The sequence below is a fragment of the Dermacentor variabilis genome, chromosome 1 (assembly GCF_050947875.1).
Source record: "Dermacentor variabilis isolate Ectoservices chromosome 1, ASM5094787v1, whole genome shotgun sequence".
Lineage (NCBI taxonomy): Eukaryota > Metazoa > Arthropoda > Arachnida > Ixodida > Ixodidae > Dermacentor > Dermacentor variabilis.
Genome location: NC_134568.1, coordinates 52,299,006 through 52,321,226, shown reverse-complemented (window position 1 = coordinate 52,321,226; position 22,221 = coordinate 52,299,006). Strand labels below are relative to the sequence as shown.

The 22,221-nt window shown below is 46.6% G+C and overlaps 1 protein-coding gene across 2 annotated transcripts in view; it reads left to right on the top strand.

Moving 5' to 3' along the window:
- The first annotated feature begins 1,991 nt into the window (after positions 1 to 1,991).
- Positions 1,992 to 22,221, top strand: part of LOC142577926 (cytochrome P450 4V2-like) — a 34,925-nt gene continuing 14,695 nt past the window's right edge. Inside the window, exons 1-5 of one of the 2 annotated variants that reach the window (XM_075687374.1) lie at positions 1,992 to 2,683; positions 16,598 to 16,707; positions 19,163 to 19,251; positions 20,859 to 21,058; positions 21,237 to 21,309. In XM_075687374.1, the coding sequence (XP_075543489.1) occupies positions 2,434 to 2,683; positions 16,598 to 16,707; positions 19,163 to 19,251; positions 20,859 to 21,058; positions 21,237 to 21,309 (722 nt within the window). In that variant the 5' untranslated portion in view covers positions 1,992 to 2,433. Of the gene's footprint in view, positions 2,684 to 10,539; positions 11,054 to 16,597; positions 16,708 to 19,162; positions 19,252 to 20,858; positions 21,059 to 21,236; positions 21,310 to 22,221 lie in introns of those variants that run through there. The other variant, XM_075687366.1, reaches the window with a different exon arrangement.

Below are 22,221 nucleotides of genomic sequence, written 5' to 3'. Positions count from 1 at the left end.
GCTTGTGGTTTGAGAACATGTTCAGTATTCTGCGCCATTGTGGGCAGCGATGGATGTTAACGGTCTGATGATGAGGTGGCACACAAATACGTGGGAAATTTCATGAAGTCAAGCGTAAGATCTGGAAGAAAGGGTTTCAATCTGCGCTAGTGGCATGTCATCGCGTCTTGTTAATTTCCTCTATTAGTTTGGTGCAATCCAATGCAAAGCACAGCGATTGTTAATAATTCTTTTAAAATGACAGAATTCAATGCATTTTGACTTTGTTTAGTTTCAATCTACTGTTGGCATCTTCACTTGTAATGTTATTTATTTATTTATTTATTCTTTTTTGCATACCAAATTATGAAGCTCAGTACTTGCATCACTCAATTCTAACCTGAACGTACTGTGGCTCAATCGCCATAAGGGTAGTTATATGCTGCCAGCTTTCACGAATGATTTTCACCGATTTCGTTTGCCACACTTTCCAATTGTCACACTGTCATCGTGTGCCCCTGTTCCCTGTGAGACTGCAGAAACTGCACGTTGTACTCCGAATAAATGTCGCAGAAGCCCTTCTCACTTGACGAATATCCGGTAGGAAATTATAAACCAGAGAGCACACCTACAATAACACCAAAATGGAGGAGGCATGAGCACTCTCCCATATCTTAACCAAATTATTATGGCCCTCAAACACGCGTCATGAAATATTTTCCCTGCTTTACTTACTGCGAGTATAGGTTGCGAGAAAAGCACTCCTACAGAGATACATCGGAGCTTGTTTTGACGTCTAGTTTGTCGATGTTTCTGGCGCAGGGCAATTTCATATTTGTGTGAGAAACCTGTGCCGGCTTCCCTTACTAATTTTGCCTTGAGAAAAGCAACATGTAGTACTGTTGATGTTCGCATTGTTGGCTGGAGAGTATCATTGTAAGGTGGTGTTGTTTCAACTGCTATATGATAATGTCGTTCAGTGTCCATTAACTGTTCTTCTGCCCTTTCTTCTGGAAAACAATGCACAAAAGTACACAAAACTATACATCTAACAGTACCAGCTGTTCAAGAGCCAAGGAGTAGCCGGTTCCGTAATTATGTGCCAACATCTCCTTCCATAAAATCAAAACAGCCAATAAAGAACAGCAACAAATTAAGGACTCGTCGGTCTACGTAATATTTCCGTCTGCATATATAAACAGGCTGTGAGCACAGTCTCTTCGGAGGTCAGGACAGCGCCAGACACAACGAAAGCTCAGTTTAGGCAATAGAGGTCACATGTGTTTTCAAAGGTGGGCTTCAATGATGACAATGTAAAATTACTTTTTTGTCCTATTGCATATGCCTCACTGACACTCCTAAAGCCATGGCCGTCAAGGGTCCTCTTGTCACAAGAAAGAAGAAAAGAAGCAATGTTACTCAAAAATATCACAAGTGCGCCCACCGGGAAAGTAAGTGTCAGTTCAAGAGCGCAAACGTGGGACACCCCAAAGCTGAAGGCGTGAAAAAAATTACAAAAGTCTATATAGGCTCTGTGATCACGCAGTTTCATAAGCGAGGCCCACGAACACAGCGCAATAGCGAGGAGCGTGCGACGCTCTCGGTGACGGACGGGGCTCCAAATAACAGGTTAGACGAAGTGGAGGCATCATCGCTTGGGAAGAGCGAGCCCATTTACGCAAAGTCGAGTGACTTCGTGCCTTCGCCTTGGATGACGTCGGCCCTGGGCTGAGCACAAGAACAATACATGCTGTCTTCTGTACGGCACAGAGCGATTCGCTCGCAAACGGCTTTAATTAGCAGATGGCAAGCTCGTTCTCAGCTACTCGCAGGAATTCCCGCGCTACGTGCGATAAGGAAAATGACTCTCACGTGAACAAAACACATTTCCGGTGTCAAATGCGCCGAGCGGCAAAGAGTGCGAGACATGCGCGAGTTTCCGTTCTCAATAAAAATGACGCAGGTGCCGATGAACAACAGTGCCATCAACGACAGTCACGGAGTCTTCGCCAGTGTACTGACGACAGGACATAAAAGCGAGTGACGAGAATCTTTCCGTTGACTGGACACTGTTATTAACCTCGAGAAAAAAATCATTAGGCACTGAGGCGCTGCGATCGCGGCGGACATCTTCCCGTGAAAACTTGTGCAACAGCGAAAGGCATATATGGCGGAGCGACGCCATCCCGGCCCTTTTGCTGTGAAGCCTGACGGACACCACACTCGCAGATCAGTGTTGCTTCCTTCACGGGTGTGAACAGTTCTGCCTTCGGGACACCGTGTTCAACTTCTGTGCGCGATAAACCCGAGTTAAACAGTTTACATCAGAGAGGGGAATAGTCAAACCTTTTTACCAAAAGTACGCCTGGTTTCGTCGGCTGCGTTTCAAGGTGCTCATCGCGAAGCTTCTGTTTGCTGTAGCGCTCACGCTCAACTGCTCTGTTAGTGCCCACGATGCAGGCGAGCGTCGTTGCTGGTTATTCGACCGCTCGGGCCAAGTTTCAACTGGTGGGTGACACAGTTGTGTGGCTGGTGTTCTCCTACTTAGCCTGGGCCCTCGTCCTTCGTCCAACAATTGTGTGGGTTCGCAAGTGGAATGCACTGAGACCGCTGCCGGGACCGTGCAATGGGCTCCCGTTCTGGTATTCCATTCGCACCTATTGGGAAAAGAGCCGATCGAATTCTGTCAAGGATGCAACGTATGGTAAGTGTCCGTGCTGCTCTTGTTGATGTGGGCCATCCTTGTGGGCGACGCTGCGCATCGGGACGAACGCTGCTCGGTGGGAGAAAGTATTGACTCTCGTGAACACCTTTCGGCCCAGCTGCCCAAATTCATTGCACGATCTCCTGATGGCTCACAGTGAACAGAGGCACAACACTTTTGCGCAGGAAATTTTTCGTGATCGTGCCAGCATGTTTTATTGGTTTTAGGCCTGTTGGTTATGATGTAGCCGATAAGTCATATTGAATAGATCCTGTCTGGTATAGCAACGTTCGAATGTCAAGCCTGCCTCCTTTTCTATGCTTTGTTTTTCCGCGGGACATTTTGTCACCACTATGGGCTTGCTAATATTAGGTTATCTTACTAACTATTCCACACCTTTGACATTTAAGTCATTGCCAAGTGCTGATGCCCATAAACAATTGTTAAGGCGCAGGATCAACTGGGAGCGCGAGCGCTCTGAAGAGAGAGAGAGAATACAGAGAAAGGCAGGGAAGTTAACCAGACGTGCTTCCGGTTGGCTACCCTGCACGGGGGGAAGGGTCAAGGGCGATAAAAAGAGAAAGAGAGTGGAAGGGGGGATAGAGAGAAAGCGAGACGAGCACTAACAAAGCGCGTGTACTATAGAGCGGTAAGGGGCGGCGTTAAAGTCTATCGTTAAACCCCGTAAACCACAGCAATCTTAATAACGCGAGTGAGGCCTTCGACGCGAATGTTCTTTCAGAGCACTGACCTAAAAATATCTCAGTAGCAGTAAGAGTGGCAACATGCGTTGCGTGCGTATGCAGTTTGCCATGTGTCGCTAGACACTCTCCTCAAACACTGTGGTATATCGCAGGATTAGAAATCTGACTAGGTTGTTCACAGTAGTCACGAGTATGTATAATTAAAGCAATTATTTTTCGGCGCCATTAAGCAGAAGGGAGAACATTGTGGTCTAGCCCACGGTGGTAGAATAGGACCATGGTCTGTCCTGTTAATTCGTGTTTCTTATTTTAAGGATATTTACCTTCAATCAACATTCTCGGGGCAGTTAATGCGGCACTTCAGAACCATGCGTCTATCTACGCCCTAGACTAACACTTACTTTCACTCTCTTCGTCAAGCTACAGCTCATTTTTAAAATTAAATTATGGGACTTCACGCGCCAAATCCCACATTAGATTACGGGAAACGCCGTAGCGGGCGACTCCATATTAATTTGAACCACCTGGGGTTTATTAACGTGCACCTATATCTAAGTTCACGGGTGTTTTTAGGAAATTCGACCCCATCGAAATGCGGCCGCCGTGGCCAGGATTTGATCCCGCGACCTCGTGCCAAGAGAGAGAGAGAGAGAGAGCAAGGACAGGAAAGGCAGGGAGGTCAACCAGAAGAGCATCCGGTTTGCTACCCTACACGGGGGTGAGGGGAAGGCGAATAGAAAGAGGAAAAGGGGAGGAAGTGAGCACTGAGGGCGTGTGGGCGGGACACTAAGCGCAGGGACACTATAAACGCTCTCTTAAGCCTTTGCACTTGAAGTATTGCACTAATGGCAAGCAGCACAACACCATAATACAGGTCGTTTTTGATGCGGAAAGTTAAGGCTTCCTCAAGCATAATCACTGGTGATGACTAAACTTCTCATTAGCAAACAAATCAAGCGAAGCAGCCATGAATCCAGGAAAAGCATGGGTGGAATTAAGCGTCCTTTATTAAAAATTAGAATTAATGCTAGCGAAGTTCTTGACTCTGACAGCGTTGTTGCCTCGAGGCATCATGCAACTGTTCCTAATATAGCGTACTATATGTCATCTGCTCCTAATATAGCGTACTATATGCAAAGCCTGTGGTTGAAAGGTACCTCCATATTGTTGTCATAAACGGGAGTGGCGCTGGCTGACACTCCTAGGGCTACGTTTAGTACATCTACGCAAATACCTAAACAAGTAGACGGAAGGACAGCCACCGCCATATGTGAATTGGTATATTGCAAGCGTCATGCGGAGGTTGTAGGTTCGGCTTCCACCGACGGTAACTTGTTTCCACCTTCATTTTTTAAAAGCGTAGCTCTTAGACGCCCGTTCCTGCGGCGATCCTCGGTCTCGGCGTAACCGAGCGAACGAGTACAGCGAAAGATGAAACAGCGAACACGTAGCGCAGCGGGGGATGAAAGACGCGAGGATTAAAGAGGAGGAGGAGGAGGACATGGCGAGAGGGTGAAAGGAATAGCGTAGTGCGGCGACGATGGCTACGACATGGCTGCCGGAGTAGTGCGCGTCGTCTGGGAGGTCTGTGTGCGGCAGCTGCTGTGAATCGCGCCCACCTACACGCTGCATCTCACGACCTCCCGATTAGCGAGGCAGTCGCGCCACACTTCGCTCCGCTCGCAGTGTGCCGCACGAGACAGATTGTCCGTTCCAGCCAATATATCGCGAAATGAAAACACGCATAGAGCTGCGCTCAAATTTCGCATTAAGGATTGTCGTGATCGCCGGCGAATTTTTTTTCTTCTCTTTATTAGTAGTATAATATTTATCGCAAACATAGCCCCTTTTACATAATTATTTGTGCAACTGAAAAGAAATAACAACTAGCTTTTCATATAATTCATTGGGCTTCATTGCCTGTTGACTTCACGCCCTACTTACTAAACATTGACTCCCTGGATTCACTAGACTCCATGATTCATTTCGGTAAGCCTTTTGTTGTCGTCCTAGTCAAAAATGATTTCCAGAAACAGAATACTCTTTCAAAGTCTTATGAGAAGCTGCATTGGTCTCCCGGTACAAGCAATATTCTAAGCTTTCATATCTTCTTAAAAGTTATAGCAAGTGTGAAAATTTCCTTGGAACATTTTTTGCGCTCCTCCTGTAAGAGACTTTTTCTGACTAAGCCGCTTCATTTTGCAGAATATAAAACTGGTAACCGTGCTTGGTTTCTTGTTTTTCTTCGCCATGAGTCTGAAAATGAAATCTTTGTATTTATTGAAAATATTTAAACGAATGACCATCGAAATTTCGCTATAGGTACGACGACGCTGGCATTCTATTGTTTTATTTTTTACCAATAATATGAGTGTTGCGACACTCACAGTACTATCATTCGCCGCGCTCGCTTCTCTGGGCCTGGGACACCGTCCTCGGGACCTTTTTCTTGTATGTAGTGTTGTTCCACCACTGCATTGCTAGCGCTGCAAACATTCCAAGCGCCAGGAAACTGGCTTACGTAGCCCGGCATTTTGACTCGCACATCAATGCCAGTGAGCGCATCTCTGTCCAGCGTAATAAAGCAATAGATCGCGGCATACACTCTTCCAAAAAAATTTGCACCCTTCAGGGCTTATCTTGTCGCCCAACATCAATCATCTATCGTGCATGCGTTATCTTTCTGAAACGCTGAATCGCCCCTTCCCCGCCCATGCCACCACTCCTCACACTCTTAAGAACGGCCCGCTGAAGTGCAAGTTTTGCCAGCCAGTTGCGACAGCGGCGTCAACTTTTCGTGGAACGCCACCGCAACCCTCTAGCCTCACGGCGTCAACAATAACCGCGACCTCGACTCTCCGTCGCAGGAGCCAAGATGAGTTCGACGAAGCAGGCTTTGTGCCTGAAGCCGCCACCGCCGACGTGGTCTGCTATGAACAAGAGAGTCTCCAGGGGAACGTAGTTCGAGGTCCCTTCCCACGCGCCGTTCAAGACGCAAGACAATGGGCAATCGGCCGCGCTGCGGGGGTCAGCTCGGGGAATAAAAGGCACCTCTCCTGATGTAAGCCCCGAGTTCTACGAAGCCCGTCTGGCCTCGGTTGGGGACAGTGAACCTCGCGAAAACAAGTGTGTGTGAGTGTGTGTGTCCCGCCCGCAGAGAGGCGACTCGTTTACAATGACTGGTCGAACGTTTCCCTCACCGTTGGATCGAGGAAGGACCGAGTGTTTATAAACCGCTGTTGTGCGGCTGCTCAGTACACTTTCTCTCGCAGTCATGCTAGACTGATGAACTGCAACGCCCTTATGTAGATACTGTAAATACACCCATATTCCTCGTTCTCGATGAGAAGCAGTCCTTCCCTTCAACAACGTCCTCAGCGTGGATAAGTTGGACGACGGCATGGGCCAGCTACCATCTAATTCATGCCAGACTCCAATCTTGACAACTGGTTACGAGCGGGGGATTGAGCCCACCAATCCTTGCAACACACATTCCTAAAGCGCCGCCAAATCGATGTTGAGACTTCTCAGCTATTCGGCGGTCAACATTTTGCTGTCTTTTTCACTCCCTTTCGATGGCGGTAGTTATCAGCATCTCCTGAGGTGTGAAGACCAGTTTTTTCATAGATTTGGTGCCAGTGCGATTACCTCGAGATCCGTTCAGTTGTCACCACCTATTCAACTGTCACGCGCATCACTGTTGCTTTGTTAGTTCAACCTTCTTTGTTTAGACTGATCCATGGACCAGGAAAGGGATTCGGTTCGAGCCAGTTGGCCATATGCTCGAGGAACGAGTTGCGGTAGGAGAAAACACCAGCTGCGTCTAACTTTTCCTTTTGCTTCATTATTTCCTCGAGTGAAGGCTGGCCGCGACGCTGGCAGATCCTCGGAACCATGTACCCGTGATATTGGTAAGTGAAGGTGGAAAATAAAATAATGCGAAACAGCGTCCATCATCAAACTCTGCAATAGCCCTTAAGAGGAAGCTTTAGCTCGGGCCCAACTTCGACGCGGCCTATTCGAATGCATGTAAAACGCAAAAACGCTTTTTTGAGATAACCCCTGGACCGATTTTAATGAAGTTGGTTGCAGTTGAGAGAGAAAGTTAAATTCTTTAAAACAAATTAAGAGAAAGAAAATTCTGATTTATGAGCTGATTTTCGTGAAAAATATTTTCAAAAACCCGAAAGTTCGAAAAGAAACAGACGCGCGAAGTTTATAAATTTATAGCTTTGCATGAAAAACAGACACCGCGGTTCTGTAAACCGCATCCATTAGATTTTTCTAAAGCGGACAAATTCAATATGTCAATTTATATCTTACGTGAATTTATTGCGTTGTGTACAAGGGTTCAGCAAAAGCTGTATTTCCATATTACTGAAGTTATTTAGGTTCATGTGTAACATATGAATGTTGGCCCCTTTAGATGTGACATCAGATGCAATTCACAGAATTGTGATATTATTTTTCCTTGCTGAGTTAGAGAGTTGTAAACTTGATAGTTTCGCTTTCTGAAATTTTTTGATTTTTTGCCAATTTTAATAAAAAATTTACAATCTAAATGAAAAATTAGACACCAATGGTCACTAGATTTTGTCACTAGAGTTTATTTTTAAGCGCAACAAACCTCGTGAAATTTGGTGCCGTGGTTGCCGAGAAAACGAATTCTCCTTTTACATGTGTTTAGATAGGAGCACCCGAGCTAAAGCTTCCTCTTAACCCCATAAGCAATATCACTGTCACCCGTTACCTCGTCTGGTTCTTCCCTAATTGTACAGCACTTTTCGCGCAAAATTGGCAACTGGAAACAAGAGTCTCAAGGAGCTGAGAAATTAAGCGATCTACTAAGGGAAAGAGCCAAGGCAACAGCCAAACAGGAAGAAAAAGCGAATATTAACAAATTTAACCGTTGTTTATGAAAATCTTTATGGATCAACATCTTATTTAAAAAGGAAGTAGAGAAAACGCCGCTGGAAGGGCAGAACAATTCGATGAGTTTTGAATGACGCTTCTACAGTTATGAGTCGAGCCGCCTGACGTAGCCACTTCTCTGCTGTGCTTATGTATAGGTGTTTTTCTAACCTTCCGCGGTGGGCGCAGTACGTCTATAACCGCAGCGTCCTGCAATACACCTGCGCACTACGTGCAAGGTTTGTTCCATTCCCCCTTGTCCGTGGACGTTATGGGAAAATCGCATACGGTCCTCCGGTCCTCCGAACCTGCGGCACATGTACAGCGTAGACAACGCCACGGCAAACGTTCAGTTTCTTAAAACTCGTATCTATGTGCGTGTTCTTTCGCAATGATACGGCCTCATCTTTCCCCATGACTATTTTCCATGCATTGGCTCCTAGAGCTCCGCATCCACTTCCCTAGTATGGGCAGCCTACTTAGACTTTTCATACGTCTAAAGTTTCCACGAGAATGGAGCTATATGGCCGTGTTTTTTACAGATCTTCCACTAAACATCCCCCCGTAATTTAGGCCGAGGTCTTAGTCACTTCACCTGCGCTACGTGCACTACATGTTGCTCTGGATATATGCTGGCAGCAATGCGGTATAACTGAGCGAGAGGGCCGCAGATTTGGTTATGGCTCAACGACGTACGTTTCATAAATTCGTATATCTGGCTTAGCGATGATTTTCAAAGAAATAGGCTATACAAACTGGTGTAGCATGCAAAGTAATACAGCACATTAAACTTCCTCTATTCATTTTATGTCTTGGAAGTCGCTGGAGTTACCTTTTTTATTTGTATTTTTTACGGTACTGGAATGGCTGGAAATTTTTTTCCCCGCTTTTCTACGGCAATTGAATGTCAAATAAGGGCGAAGGAATGACGTAAAAGGAAGCGAACAAAAGCAATGGGCAGCGCTTCAAAGCAATGGTAAACTCATATGACGAAATCTAAACGCCTTTCATTCATGAAAAAGAAATCGCCGTAAAGTGGTTTTCTCCATGACCGTTGTCTACGCTAAGTGCTCAGTTCCGGTATGTAGACACTCCCGACGTATCGTCCTGACGTCAGTGCGATCTATGAATGATTTCCCAATGAGGTTCATTTCTTTCGCGGCGGAACAACGAAGGGGTGATTCCCGCTCTTTAAGGCCGGTGCCCCAAGCGACAGAGAAGAACAGCCCCTTATCATTCGCTTTTTTTGTTGTTGTTGTTGTTATGGCCATCGCGAACGTCACGTTGAGACAAAAGACTCATTATACGCGACATGTACCTCACTCGTTTTTTAGCACACAACTAGAGACGCCAGCCAACGGTTTCTCCGAGTAACGTGAAAGACGTTCGAGTCAGACATGTGTAGCCACCATGCAAGAAAAAAAGAAAAAAGTCACACCATGAAAAGAACAATTTCTCCTTGCCTGAACAAGGAGACCAACGGTGAACTATACAGCGCTGAGGAGGCAAGGTTCGAGAAGCGAGAGAGGTAAGATAAGGCGCGTTCGCGAGTCAGGCAGTGAGAAGCGCGTGGACGAGGCGGAGGGGCGCTAACTCCCATAACCATGCCTCAAACGCTCCAGCACGTGCCGGAACAAAAGAAATGTCTGGGAACCAGCTCCCGGCAACAGAGCCCCGACAGCGTGCGCTCCGGCACACGCAACCGCATTTTGTAAGATAAGCGTTTGCTTTAACCCTCTGTCACCGTCTCATATGAGCAGGTTGGAGCAAAGGCAGCTGGGCGAATTAATATGTTCATGAACCGGGAAAGACGCCCCTCGCAAGTAATTATGGCCGTCTTTTCGCTATTTTGGATACAATCAAACGGCAACTGGGGACAACGGAAGCTGGGGGCGAACAGAAAAAAAAAAGAAAGAAAAAGTGAGAAAGGACATCGGGCGTTTTGAGATGAAGGAGGGGGCATTCCGCGACGGTTGCAACGTGCAAGCAACGCGTTCTCGAGAAAACGTGCTGGCTTAGCGGCGCCACGAGCACCTCTTCTTTCCCGTTGCCTCACGTCTACCCTCAGTGACCCGGCTTGCGGTAAGACGTGAGCTGGGTGTCCTAACGAGGGTGCATTTTAATTGCGCTTAGCAAACATTCGCCCTCTCCCGTTGCATCCCTTTCACCTTCCCCCCCCCCCCCCAATATGGCCAAAATAAATCCGCGTAAAACCTTTAAAAACCCTGCATAAGACAAATGTTAAAGCCATCGTGTAGCATCCACTCCGAGACCCGTACAGCCGCCAGCGCCGTCGTCCCCTTGTGCGCTGACGTGAAGTCTGTAGACGTGCGGCTCATAGGAATACAGGAAATGATCTGAACCAGCGCTGTCCTCGGGAAAGTGCGACTATGCTGTTCACTTGATCTGCTCTCTACCTGACCGACGGTGACAGCCGATGCGCGTTTACAGCGCGCTCTCCGCGTGAAATACCCACAAAGCGTACACGCATCGAATCGCATCATGATCGGCAGCGCACTGATCTTGGGCCGCTCTCCGACGCACACCCGCTTCCAAGTACTGTGCGCGCGAGTGATCCTGTTGCTCGCAGCATACCTCGTCTGGAAGCACGTCGTGCGGCCCTGCATCGCTTGGTTTAGCCAGTGGAAAGCACTTAGACCCATGCCCGGACCCAGTGATCTAATACCTTTCTGGCATACGGTGTCCGTGTATTGGAGATGGGCGGGCAGAGTTCAGTACAAGGACGCTTCAGCGGGTAAGTATTTCGTTGGGGACACCACAGGCTGTTGGGCCTGTTGCATTTGTTTTATTCTTGTCTGTCTTTCGCTTGCTCTATTTTTCATATCTGAGCACTGGTCGGGGTCAGATGCTCACACGTGAGGAGTTCTTGAGAAGCGGCAGATTTTTGGAATGGAATAGGAAGATGACACGACTGCAATGCCCCGCCTGCAAATATGCGTTAAAAAAGGCCATGTGGCTCTTACCCGCGATTTCAAGAATATGATACACATGGACTAGACGAGAAGATGGACGTAACAAAATAATCCTTATAATTCATCGCTTGTCCCATCCTATCGTTTCCCACCTGTGTTGCGCGCTGTTTTAGGCACACCAGTGAACTGTTCCAGCGTACAATGACGTAAATTGACGGGGTAGTTCAAGACAGGGGGGGGGGGGGTTTAGCCGCTTCTGAGTGAAATAGCACGATGTCGGGGGCAACAGTTGAATTCGCACCTTCCAGTCGAACGGGAATAGGTCGTTGTTCCCGTGGCTGACCTCACGAGAAGGATGACCTGCTTGCCGTGGTGTTCGCGAACTGGGCTCATAGCTACGTTATTCAGCCGCTTCTCAACTTCCTGAAGGAACGATCGCAGAAATTGGGGCACATATGGAAGTTCAACAACGCATTCGCGAATTGTAAATTATGATCACTGCTCAAGAAATGTTACTACATGCACTGGAAGTCATAAACAGTATCTGGTAAGTTAAGAATCGTGTTATAAAAGGGAAGCTGAAAGCTTTTCCAGAAAAAATGAGTGAAGAGCAGTACGTCATGGTTTTCAACTCTCTGAATTCGAATATCGCATCGAAATTGAGCGAAAGAAAGCGCAAATATATTTTATTTCGACGAAAAGTGCAGCAGCAGACACGCCCAGCTCGCGCGCCTCGTTTTCGCCTGTGATTGGTCGGGCGCCTCGGGACGTCAACAATGGTGTTCGTCCGGACCAACTGCTGCCGCTCACACGAAGCACGGTTCAAGGTAGTTTGGCGGTGTTTTGCTGAGACGGGGGTGATGGAAAATTTCGAGAGCTTGCGTTTCTCTGAGGACTTCGGCGTTAAGTCCAAACTCCACGAGAGCGATCTTGCGCGCGACGGTGACGGGCGACGGCTTCGAGCGACAAAACGGGCCGTCGCTTGAACAAATCGCTCGGTGTTGTCGCTCGATCGCTCGTTTCTAGAAATCCAGAACTCGTCGCTCGTCGCCCGGAAATGCTATGAGCGACTAGCCAATAGTGCGAAGCCGAAACTGGATGTACATAACTCAAATACTACTGTTTGTCGCACCGAACGAGCAAACTACTGAATTTTACACGTGCAAAAATAAGAACCTAGTGCAAGACCTTCAGAAATATTTTATGCTCCTTCTTCAGTAAAATATATCAACTTAAATTGATAAAGCATGCGTCACGCTAGTTTCGGCGCGTATATTGCTGCCCTCATACCGGGAAGTCGTTGCTCAAAGGCGTCGCCCGCGTGGAGTTCGGCTTGCCGGCGACGGGTGAACGCGACAGACATCGCCTCGCATGTCGCGCTGTCGCTGTCGCGTTCAAGATCACTTGTAAGGGGTTTATACTTTACTCCCTACATGTACGAGCCGAGTGCGAAGAGCCGGCCTCTCCAAGAAGCAAAAAATGCTGGTGCAAGCACTGCTTTCCACGCGAACGAAGGCGAAGTGTTAGCATCTCCTTGTGTTGGAAATGTTCTTTGGCGAGTATGTTTTTTGCTAAGCTGCATTCAGCGTTCCAGTACGTACGTTTCCGGGCAAACAACTGTAGTGTTATGTTCCTGCATGCCTCCTCGTAGAACGTAAGCGGTGATGCGATCTTCGGCATTTGTGCGCTGCCCCAAAGCTGTCGGCAATCTACACAGACGGTTTAAACGCGGGAAAAGTTTATCGGCTGTTGTAGCACGTGCAGTATAGAACCTTCATCAGCGCGCCATCCGCACGCTACTCGTAACCGGCGAATTCCGTAAGCTACGTGAGATGGTCGGTTTCTCTGTGTGTGCGAGAGAAGGGGGAGCGCAGCGTCCTGGCGTGAGCAGGCTTTTCTACACATGCAAACTTTACGCTTGCACTGCGTTATGGTAGCTGCATGCAGGCTGTTTCACAACACACGTGCGAATAGAAAATTCGCGGTGCTTGGCTATGAAACCTGCGTCAAGGGTGGGAGATAAACAAGCACCTTCCGTTCAGCGTGCTTTTTTTTTTTAGGAGAACCCAAAGCACGCATTATTGATAAACTCCGGTAGTAATCGTCACGGAAGTGGTTAGAGCACAACACTGTTGTTCTTGAGCGCTTGAAGTTGTTTCGCTTCACAGCAGCCTCCCACTTAGCTGAAAGCTTCTTGTCTTGCAGGAACTAATGGAACATCGAAACATCGTCGCGGCCGCTGGTGTTCGTGCAAGCGTAGGCTGCACAGAACGCCGACATGATCGGCCTACAAGTTCAATTGATGCTGCGCACGTCAACTACCACTCCTATATACGCACAAACAAAGGAATGTAGGGTCGAGCGAAGCAGATTAGGACAGCACGCACGCAGAAATAAGCCCGGTCAGGCATGGTCGCGGAGACTGCGAAAGAGCGGAACACCAATGTTGACGTCACTACGCCGCGGTTTCCGGTCTCCGCTCGCATCGTCAGCGTCAGCAGCAGCGCGCGGCGCTCGACGGGGGGCGGAGCTACAGCGCAATTTTAACCGACGATTGCGTCACTCCTAAGTGAAAAATCCCCCCCAAAATTTTACCTTCATGGTTTATAAGGTTCCCGCATCCGTATATGAGCGTCTTATTGAATTCGACAGACTCTTCAGCTTCCCTTTAATGCAAGCCCAGCTACCGACGCAATGTGGTTTACATTTTCAGCATTGTGTTTAGCCGTTTTTGTTTTTTCTTAATGTGTCAAGTATTTTTACAGGCCCCTTGCGAAATGTGCTGATTGAGAAAACATTCTGTGCTAGAGAAGGTGGTGCAGCAGGCGGGGTTAGCTTGGCGTGTTTCGCCAGCAAGTGTTCCCACCTCGGCATATCTTACGATATTAGTGTGGGCGTTTCATGAAACGTTTGCCAATTCAATGACTCGGAGGAAAGAAATCAAGAGGCGTAGAACTATCTTCCTGATCACTCGGAATCTTGTAAGATCGTGTGTTGAAGTCCGCGGTTCTGTATAAGCAGCCAAGTAGCGCTCCTCGTTTCTCGTCCAACTACGGGCGCAACCAGACCGAGTGCTCCACATCACCGTCCTTACCACATAATACACGAAGCGGGAAAATGGATCGTGTATTATTACATAACTATGACTGTACGTAGACGGAGCAACTTCTAATGCGACAATAGAGGGTAGCTTCGAGATGCCGAAATTTCCTGCATTATTTCTGGTACTATGTGTTCTCACGTGTCTAGCAAATATGCTTTGTGTGGCCGCATATTTGCTAGCCGTTAGATGCATGGACAGACCAGGAATCTCCCATTAATTATGGCAGGCAGCATATTTTGTGATGCAGAACGGTGTTCGTATAGGTGCTTATAAATTGTACACTGCTCGAATTGAGCCTCTCCGTGCTAGAGGTTAGAAGTGGTCAGTCATTTTTTTTCCCTTTACAAATGAAGAAATTGAACCATATTTAGCATTTGCCTGCAATGTTCTGCTTGACGAAAGGAAGTGGCATCAAGGCGACAAAGCTTTATTGCAGGGTATGTGGTTATTGGGTATTTTTGCTCGTGATACCTCTGTCCATGTACCGTGTCAAACTACTGTTATCATGTCATTTAAAAGAAGCACGTCCTGTCAATGAGGAAACAGGAGAAACGTAACGAGTGACGAAAAAATGACACCGCGTAAGTTCTTTGTAATCCCTAGCGGAGGGCGTACTTCAAGAGCACGAAAATCTCCCGGATGCAAAGCTCAATTTTTCCTGACTCTTGTTTTTGCCTGATTCGCCCTTTTTTTGCACCTCGTTTTTTCTATCTCTACCTCGTTCTGCAGTATAAATACTGTGGCGTGTAGCATTTACCCTCAGCATCCAGTGATTTGAAAGACAGTTTTTGATTGTGTAAAGGCCAGCTTCTATTTTAACTTGTTTCGCCTTATCAAGTGCGCCCCTTCCGCCTTTTCTGCTGAGACACAGAGTGTCATACCGACCAAACATGAAAGTCGGAAGGCTCCTGTAGGCGTCCGTGGTCGCCCTCTGCCTAATCGTGCCGTTAAAGCATTCATTCGGGCAAGACGGCGTTCCACAGCATGCCAAGATCAAAGACTGTTTCCTTCCAGTGGAGAGCTTGGCACAAGAACACTGCAAGCCACCCTGAGCATTACCAAGTTTCAATGCACTTCCTGAACCACTCCCCTCACCGGGTTCTTCGCACAATGTGGCTTATTATTTTTTCATTAATTCCCGGAAATCTTTCGTTTCCCTGCCGTTTGCACTTCGAACTTCACCATACTGTAGCTGGTAGTATAAATGAGAAAATTACAGCTTGTTAACGAAGAAAGCCAATCCACCGTTTCTTAGATCCGCGAAAAGACTTCCGAGTGAGAACAAAGTGTTTGAATTTCATCTTACGTAATCTGTGTGATCTTACGTTTACTACAGATTGAAACAGGCTGCATGCTATCAAATAACTCTTTAACTTAATATTAACATTTAAGAATGAAAATATACTACGCAATTCCGGCATCTGTAGATTACATATCAAACCGATGCTTTTAGTTTTGGTTTCACAAACACTGTGGTTGCATCTATCACTATATGTTCTAAAAAAATAGAAATAAAAGAACGAAAGAAAACTGCAACAATGAAGCAACATACTTCTTTCTTAAAATTTTTCTCCACTCTAACATCTAATCTATTCGAATTAGTCAAGAAGCAAATAAAACATGTTTATTTAAAAGTTTTCAACTTGACGTCGTATCTTAAATGTATTTTGATATGCATCATACTTCTCTGTGCATGCACCTATCGTTAACATTCTTCCCTCGGCGAGCATCATACGTCCCCTTCGGCCTCCTGACACGGACAGCTTAAAGCTACAGGCGACGATGTCATGTGCGTGTCATCAGCTACCTCGCGAACTAGAACAAGCTTTTCGTCATTTAGATTCCAGCATTGCGTTGGATGTGCGTAAAGGTGCGTCTGTGTTGTTTTTTTCTGCACACTATTCTTTGGTGCAGAGAGCAAGGGAGGCAACAGGTGATCTTTTATTCATGCTTATTTTTATAAGGGTGAGAAGGTAAAAGAAATTGTGGAGGGGCACAAGAACACTACAATGCAGGGTTGCGGGTCAATGAACAGCATTGCTTAGCTGTCACGACGCATAAAACAAGGTGATGGTGTGGTGCAACTCTGGCGCAACTGTGGTGTGGGCAGCAAGTAGGAGGCACCCAGTTAGCCGCACCTTTCAACTTGGTATGCCGCGTGTGCCAGTCTCGTTACACAACGTCTCAGGATGTCATTCTTTATATCCCGTTATGCGCGGGTTTCGAGTCTTTGCTTCTCTCTCTCTCTCTCTCTTCTGTCCAGTGTTCTTTCAGATAATTTGCGACGTGTCTCAACAGTACAGGGGAACGACCTTCAAAGCCTACCTCGGGATGACACCGGTTGTGATATTGCACACTCCAGACGCTGCGCAGGTAAACGTCATGGAAAGCGAATTCTCCGTCTCCTTTTCACTTACCGCCCCCACCCCCACTGATTAACCCTATACAATGCACGGACGGATAGAGGCGCGCGTAAGAGCGCTTAACGCAGGGCACGTTAATTAGTGCGGTCACTTTGAAGCACAAACGACAAAGGGCCTTTGTTTTCATTTATTCAAACATTACGGCGTGAACTTATGATATCTGGATGTAGGTTTCTTGGTTCGCAGCATACTTGGCCGGAGTTCGCTGCAGTAAGCAAAAATTAAAGAATAAATCTACAGCTCAAAAAGTCACCTTCCTTACTTATGCGTTTACAGAGGGCACTTGTGGCGCTTGAATGCGTCGTTGGCCACTCATTCTCACACGATGTAAAAAGAAAGAAGAGACAGCACCTGTAGGCGACGAATGTAGTTGAAGTTCCGCAGCACTTACTGTTTCAGCCGGCCTACTAGATAAGCTGCACAGTTTTAAAAGGCACACATTTGGTCACACAGTGACTTGTAGACCCGGAGGACGTATCCGGCCAGAGCGAAACAGAACGCATAAATTTTGTGAAGATCTAGCGTTTTTGGTTAAAACTGAAACAACCAAACTGACAAACAAAAAAATACAATCGCAGCATAATTGTGAACTTGTTTTCTGTTAAACAGTGCAGACAACTTGATTAGCGTTTGAGAGCTGTTTCCCAAGCGGTAAAAAGCAACCTCAGGCAAATATGCAAATTTCTTGCTTCATCGCACCGAACCACCGTAAAATTAGCCGCGAATCTGGCAAGTGTTAGGACTAGAGCATGGATGCAAAACACACTTGCGTCTGTTTCAATAAGTTGAGCTTCATAAACATGCAGCGTCAGGTTGAATTCAGGAGTGAAGGAGTTTTTCGAGACAAATATTGTCTGAAGGTCAACAACGCTGTAGAATAGGGTTAAGCATAAGGAAGACTACCGTATATTTTTTGTGTACAGTTATTAAGCAACAACTTCGCATTTTAGAGTCCAAGGTAGCTACCGAAGTTGTATATCATCCAAAATGTAGTCAACTCAACCATACTCACGCAAGCTTGTCGCCCACATATGTATATGAAAGAACCACATTTCGTGGTTTGTACTTAGCATGGTTTCATATGTTTGTCAATGGCAAGGAGACAGGCATTTTTACATTAGTTATAAAAAGTTTTCTCCCCCTAATGAAAGCTAACCGCCACCGGTCAAAATGTATTTTGTTAAGGAGTTCTTACTGAGAAAATAGCTAAAGTATTATGAAAATATTCTCGAAGACACAGCGGTACCTTTTAATGTCATAGTTGCTGGAAGACACCAGTACGCTTTCAAGTTAATGAATGAGTCACTAAAAAAAGGAAAGCCTGGAAATTTTGTCTCTGGATATATTGGTAGCAATAAAAGTATTCCAAGTTTTTGAAAAATTCACCCTGAAAATGCTCACCTCTCGTTGTGTGGCACAGCTCTGATCCGTGAAGTTTCACTGAAGCGCAGCCAGTTTCACAACCTGCATGACATGTGACCTTTTATGTCGAGGGTCGCACTTTGTCGTCATGTGTGTCCTGCAGTTTCGTTGTTCTCAACTAGGAAAATACTTAGTGGATAAACAAGAATGAAAAATCGACATTTTCCATCCTCGGCTAATACAAGAATACCCAAGTGAGTGTCGTGTTTTAGTTCACCTAAATATTTCGCCCTTCACTATTGTCGTACAGTACGCGAATTGTATGAGGATAGTTTACGCAGATGGAAGATAAATGTTGCAGCGACAAAAACCCTGCAACTAGAGCACTCCAACATAATACTTAAATTGGTGTTTGATAAATTTATATGAGTGTACCTTTAGATTTACGCTGGTGCCATTTTCGTCCGTGTGGTTTAAAACTTCCTGTGCGTTGTGTTTATGGTTATTACTCGCACAAGTGTCTTTACTACGACAGGGAATAACTTCAAGTGCTAAGTAGTCAAATGTCAACAACGCTAAAACCAGTAATCGATAAAATGCTGCAAGAAAACAAAATTTGAAGGATTTTTGCCAAGAATGAGTAAACGACGAAATCATAAGAAAGTAAATCGACAAGACCGCGTCGAAGACTGTAGAGCCGTGATTTACTGAACGCTTAAAGATTTTCAACAGTATCAAAACTTACATTACAAAGTACATTTAGCGTTCTTTTTAATGCAGATTCATCGCAAAAGAACATTCGCGAATAACGGTGGGACAAAAATTAGCTCTCCGGTTTAGAATCACGATGTAGTTCTAACATCGAAATAGGCTATCATTAGGCTGTTCAGGCATTTCAGCATGACTTCCTTTCTTTACCGAATAAGCTTCGTTTCAATCGTATTTGGGAGAATCTTCTTTAAGTGCATCACGTGTTCTTCGTTCTTCTTCTGAGGTCTGCATTTATAGTTTGTCTTTATGTGAACCTTTTTTTCCCACATTAGACCCTTTTGACAAGCAAGACAAACCTACGTAAACCTGTGGTATACAACTTCCTTGCATCGTGGCTGGGCCATCACAATATCCTCACTGCGTAAGTATCAATGAAGAAACACAACGGGAATTTCTTTTTCACGCTTTCTTTAGGATTACAATCAACTATCAATGTGCCTATTTACCTCAAGAAACGTTTTTATTTGTGTTTGCACGTTCGTCCTTCGTATGTACGGTGTGAAAGCACTTGTAAGCGTGACGATCTTCGCTATTCACGTAATAGTAGCCAGCAGGTATAGCAGTACTTACCACAGCAGAAGTAGGTTCCTAAAGCTAACGAGATGCGTCTCGCGATAACCAAATTCAAGTCTGTGATCACCAGTTTGTCAACCAGAATTGGGGGGGGGGGGGGGAATCGTGCGTTCAACAGGCCAGGTCCCTGGTGACCGGGCGGGAGACAGCAATGCGGCTACTTGCAGCAGAATAAAAAATAATTAGATTGTCTGGGTTTAACGACGGCCCAGAACTGCAGAATCGGTGCAGTTCCGGATGTGAGGCCGTATTGGAATACTCCTGATTAATTTTATCCACTTGGGGTTCTTCGATGTGCATCTAAATCACGGTACGCGAGAGTTTTTTTTTTTGTTGTTTCCCTTTCCTTCCGCCCCCATCGTAATGCCGCAGCCGCCACCGGCAGTTCAATGCGCCATCTCGTGCTCAGCAGTGCAGCGCCACGGACATTGACCCAACTTGGCGGCTGAGTAGTATGATGTGCGATCCCTCCTCTCTGGTATTGCCGCTTTAAACACTGTCTCGCCAAGAGTCAGTGCAGCTAAGTGTAACAGCACCCAGTGCCAGACGCGCCACAACGCGTGGAAATTTATTCCTGCATTCCGGCATTCATGCAATGGTGATCAGTGTAAGAAATTTGCAATGATAAGGGAGCACCACACACCGCGTTTGGCGCGCGCCGTCGACAGCGCTTGCGATTCGTGTGCGCCGCGAGAGGAAGCTTTTCGCCCTCTCACCAAATCTGCTGGTGCGCGTGCGACCGTCATGGGACGCGAAGATTCCCACAAACTCTGCACCAAGAGATTTAATTTTTTCCTCATCTTTTGATGAAAATGAGCGGCACAGTTTGCCGGGAGACAGGCCACGCATATATAGAGAAATGACGCAGCGGGGTCGAAAGTCATTCCCTCTCTTGGTTTCCTTCAGCGCAACAAACCAGGGAGGAAGGTGTCCGATTCCAACTAAGCTAGCTAAGTGCAAAGTGCTGCACAGGCCCAAAAAGAGAAAAGACAAGAACGAGGGGTGCTAAAAATTGCTTGCTAACAGGTGACCTTGCCACATGTAGTATTAGGAGCGCAAGCGCCCCCTCACACCATCGCGTCACTGCGGGATAGTAAATTTATCGGCGGGTGGTCTCCCATTAATAAACAGGGGCTAGCAGTGCTCGTCCGTGTCGGTGTGGTGTCTTTGTCTGTACACCGCATTGCTCTCAGTTAGCGCAGTCAGAATACAACAGCAACGGTCCCCACAGTCAACCTTTCTAGAGTGGTTTCTGTCTGGCCCTCATGAGGGCCCCTTGTTTGCTGTACATGGAAGTCACTTATTTTGAATATATAAAATGGGGTTGTAGAAAGTTATGTTCTCGAACGTTATGTTTTCCTGACGTAAACGTCTCGGATACGTGCGCCATCGCAGCGTCGGCGACAGCTGGCGGTTCAAGCGGCGCTTGATGACGCCAGCGTTCCACTTCAAAGTCCTCGAAGACTACATAAGCTCCTTCAACTACAACGGCAAGCTGCTCGTGGAGCGGGTGGACAGGCTGACCGCAAAGCATCCGGGCGAGCCTATACCCGCATTCCGCCTTTCTCAGAACTGCGCCCTGGATGTCACCACAAGTGAGTGCCCTTCCCAATTTTTCTGTTCCCCAGAGCATTGCGAGCTTATCACAGGTATATACCGTGTGGTGTGCTTAGGTACATGACACGCGTTCTTCCAGCACGAGAGTATACATCTCGGTATGCTTCAAAAACCATTTTTTGTATTCTAAACTCGTTTCTTCTGGCCTCCTTGCAGAAGTCCTGATGGGAGTCGACTTGGATTCGCAATTGGACACAACAGAACCGACTTTCGCCAACCATTTTAACATGTGAGTATGCCTATAGCATTGACAGGATGGAATGTGCAGTCTCGGAACAAGCATGTCTAGACGTTTCGTCGGAGTGCGATCTAGGGAGGCCATTCACCAACAAAGGCCACAAACCCCCACCAACCATTGTCCACGAATTGTGGGCGCGTGTCAGCGCTAACCTACAGAATATAATAGGATTCGGTTCAAAGTAATTGGGGTAGTAATCAAGCAAGAAATTTGCGTAGGTATAGTGCAGAATATCTACAGGTTGATGGTGTTTCTATAAATGAGGTAATTTAATTAGAACTCCCTCAATAACTTTCTAAACAAAGCCAGGCGTGCGGCCTGGCGAGCTGGTGCACAAAGGTTTAGGGCCGAGGAGGTCGCACCTGGTACGTGTCTGCACGTCACTTTCGTACTCAAATTACCAATTAGGCTTTCAAACAATCGCCACAACGCGTCTCCTTTCAAGCGTTCGCCGAGTGATGCTCTTTACGAGCTAGAAAAATGAAGCATTGGCACCTGAAGGGGCCAATCGCAAAATGTTAGCCGAGAAAAATAGCAAGAGAAAAAAAGACGTAACGAAATAAGAAGACACGGTCGAAACGAATCCATAGATAACGAAGGAAAACAGAAAGAAAAGGCTAAACGGTAAAACAACTGGCAGCGTCAAGACAAGCTTGCCCTACGACAAGTATGCTGCCACGGCCAAGGACTCTCGGGGGGCGCACTCGTCGCCTAGATACGCTCAGATGCGAAGAATGACCCATCCGACGCCTCGTTGTCATCTCGCGCTGTTTATTCTTGCGTGTTCAGCACATGCACTATGTTGACAGATGCGTGGAAAGCCCCTATGCCAATGCGCCTGCCGTGCGCTCTGATTTTGCGTCATGAATTGCCGCTGCAACTTTTGATATAAGCCACCAGGAG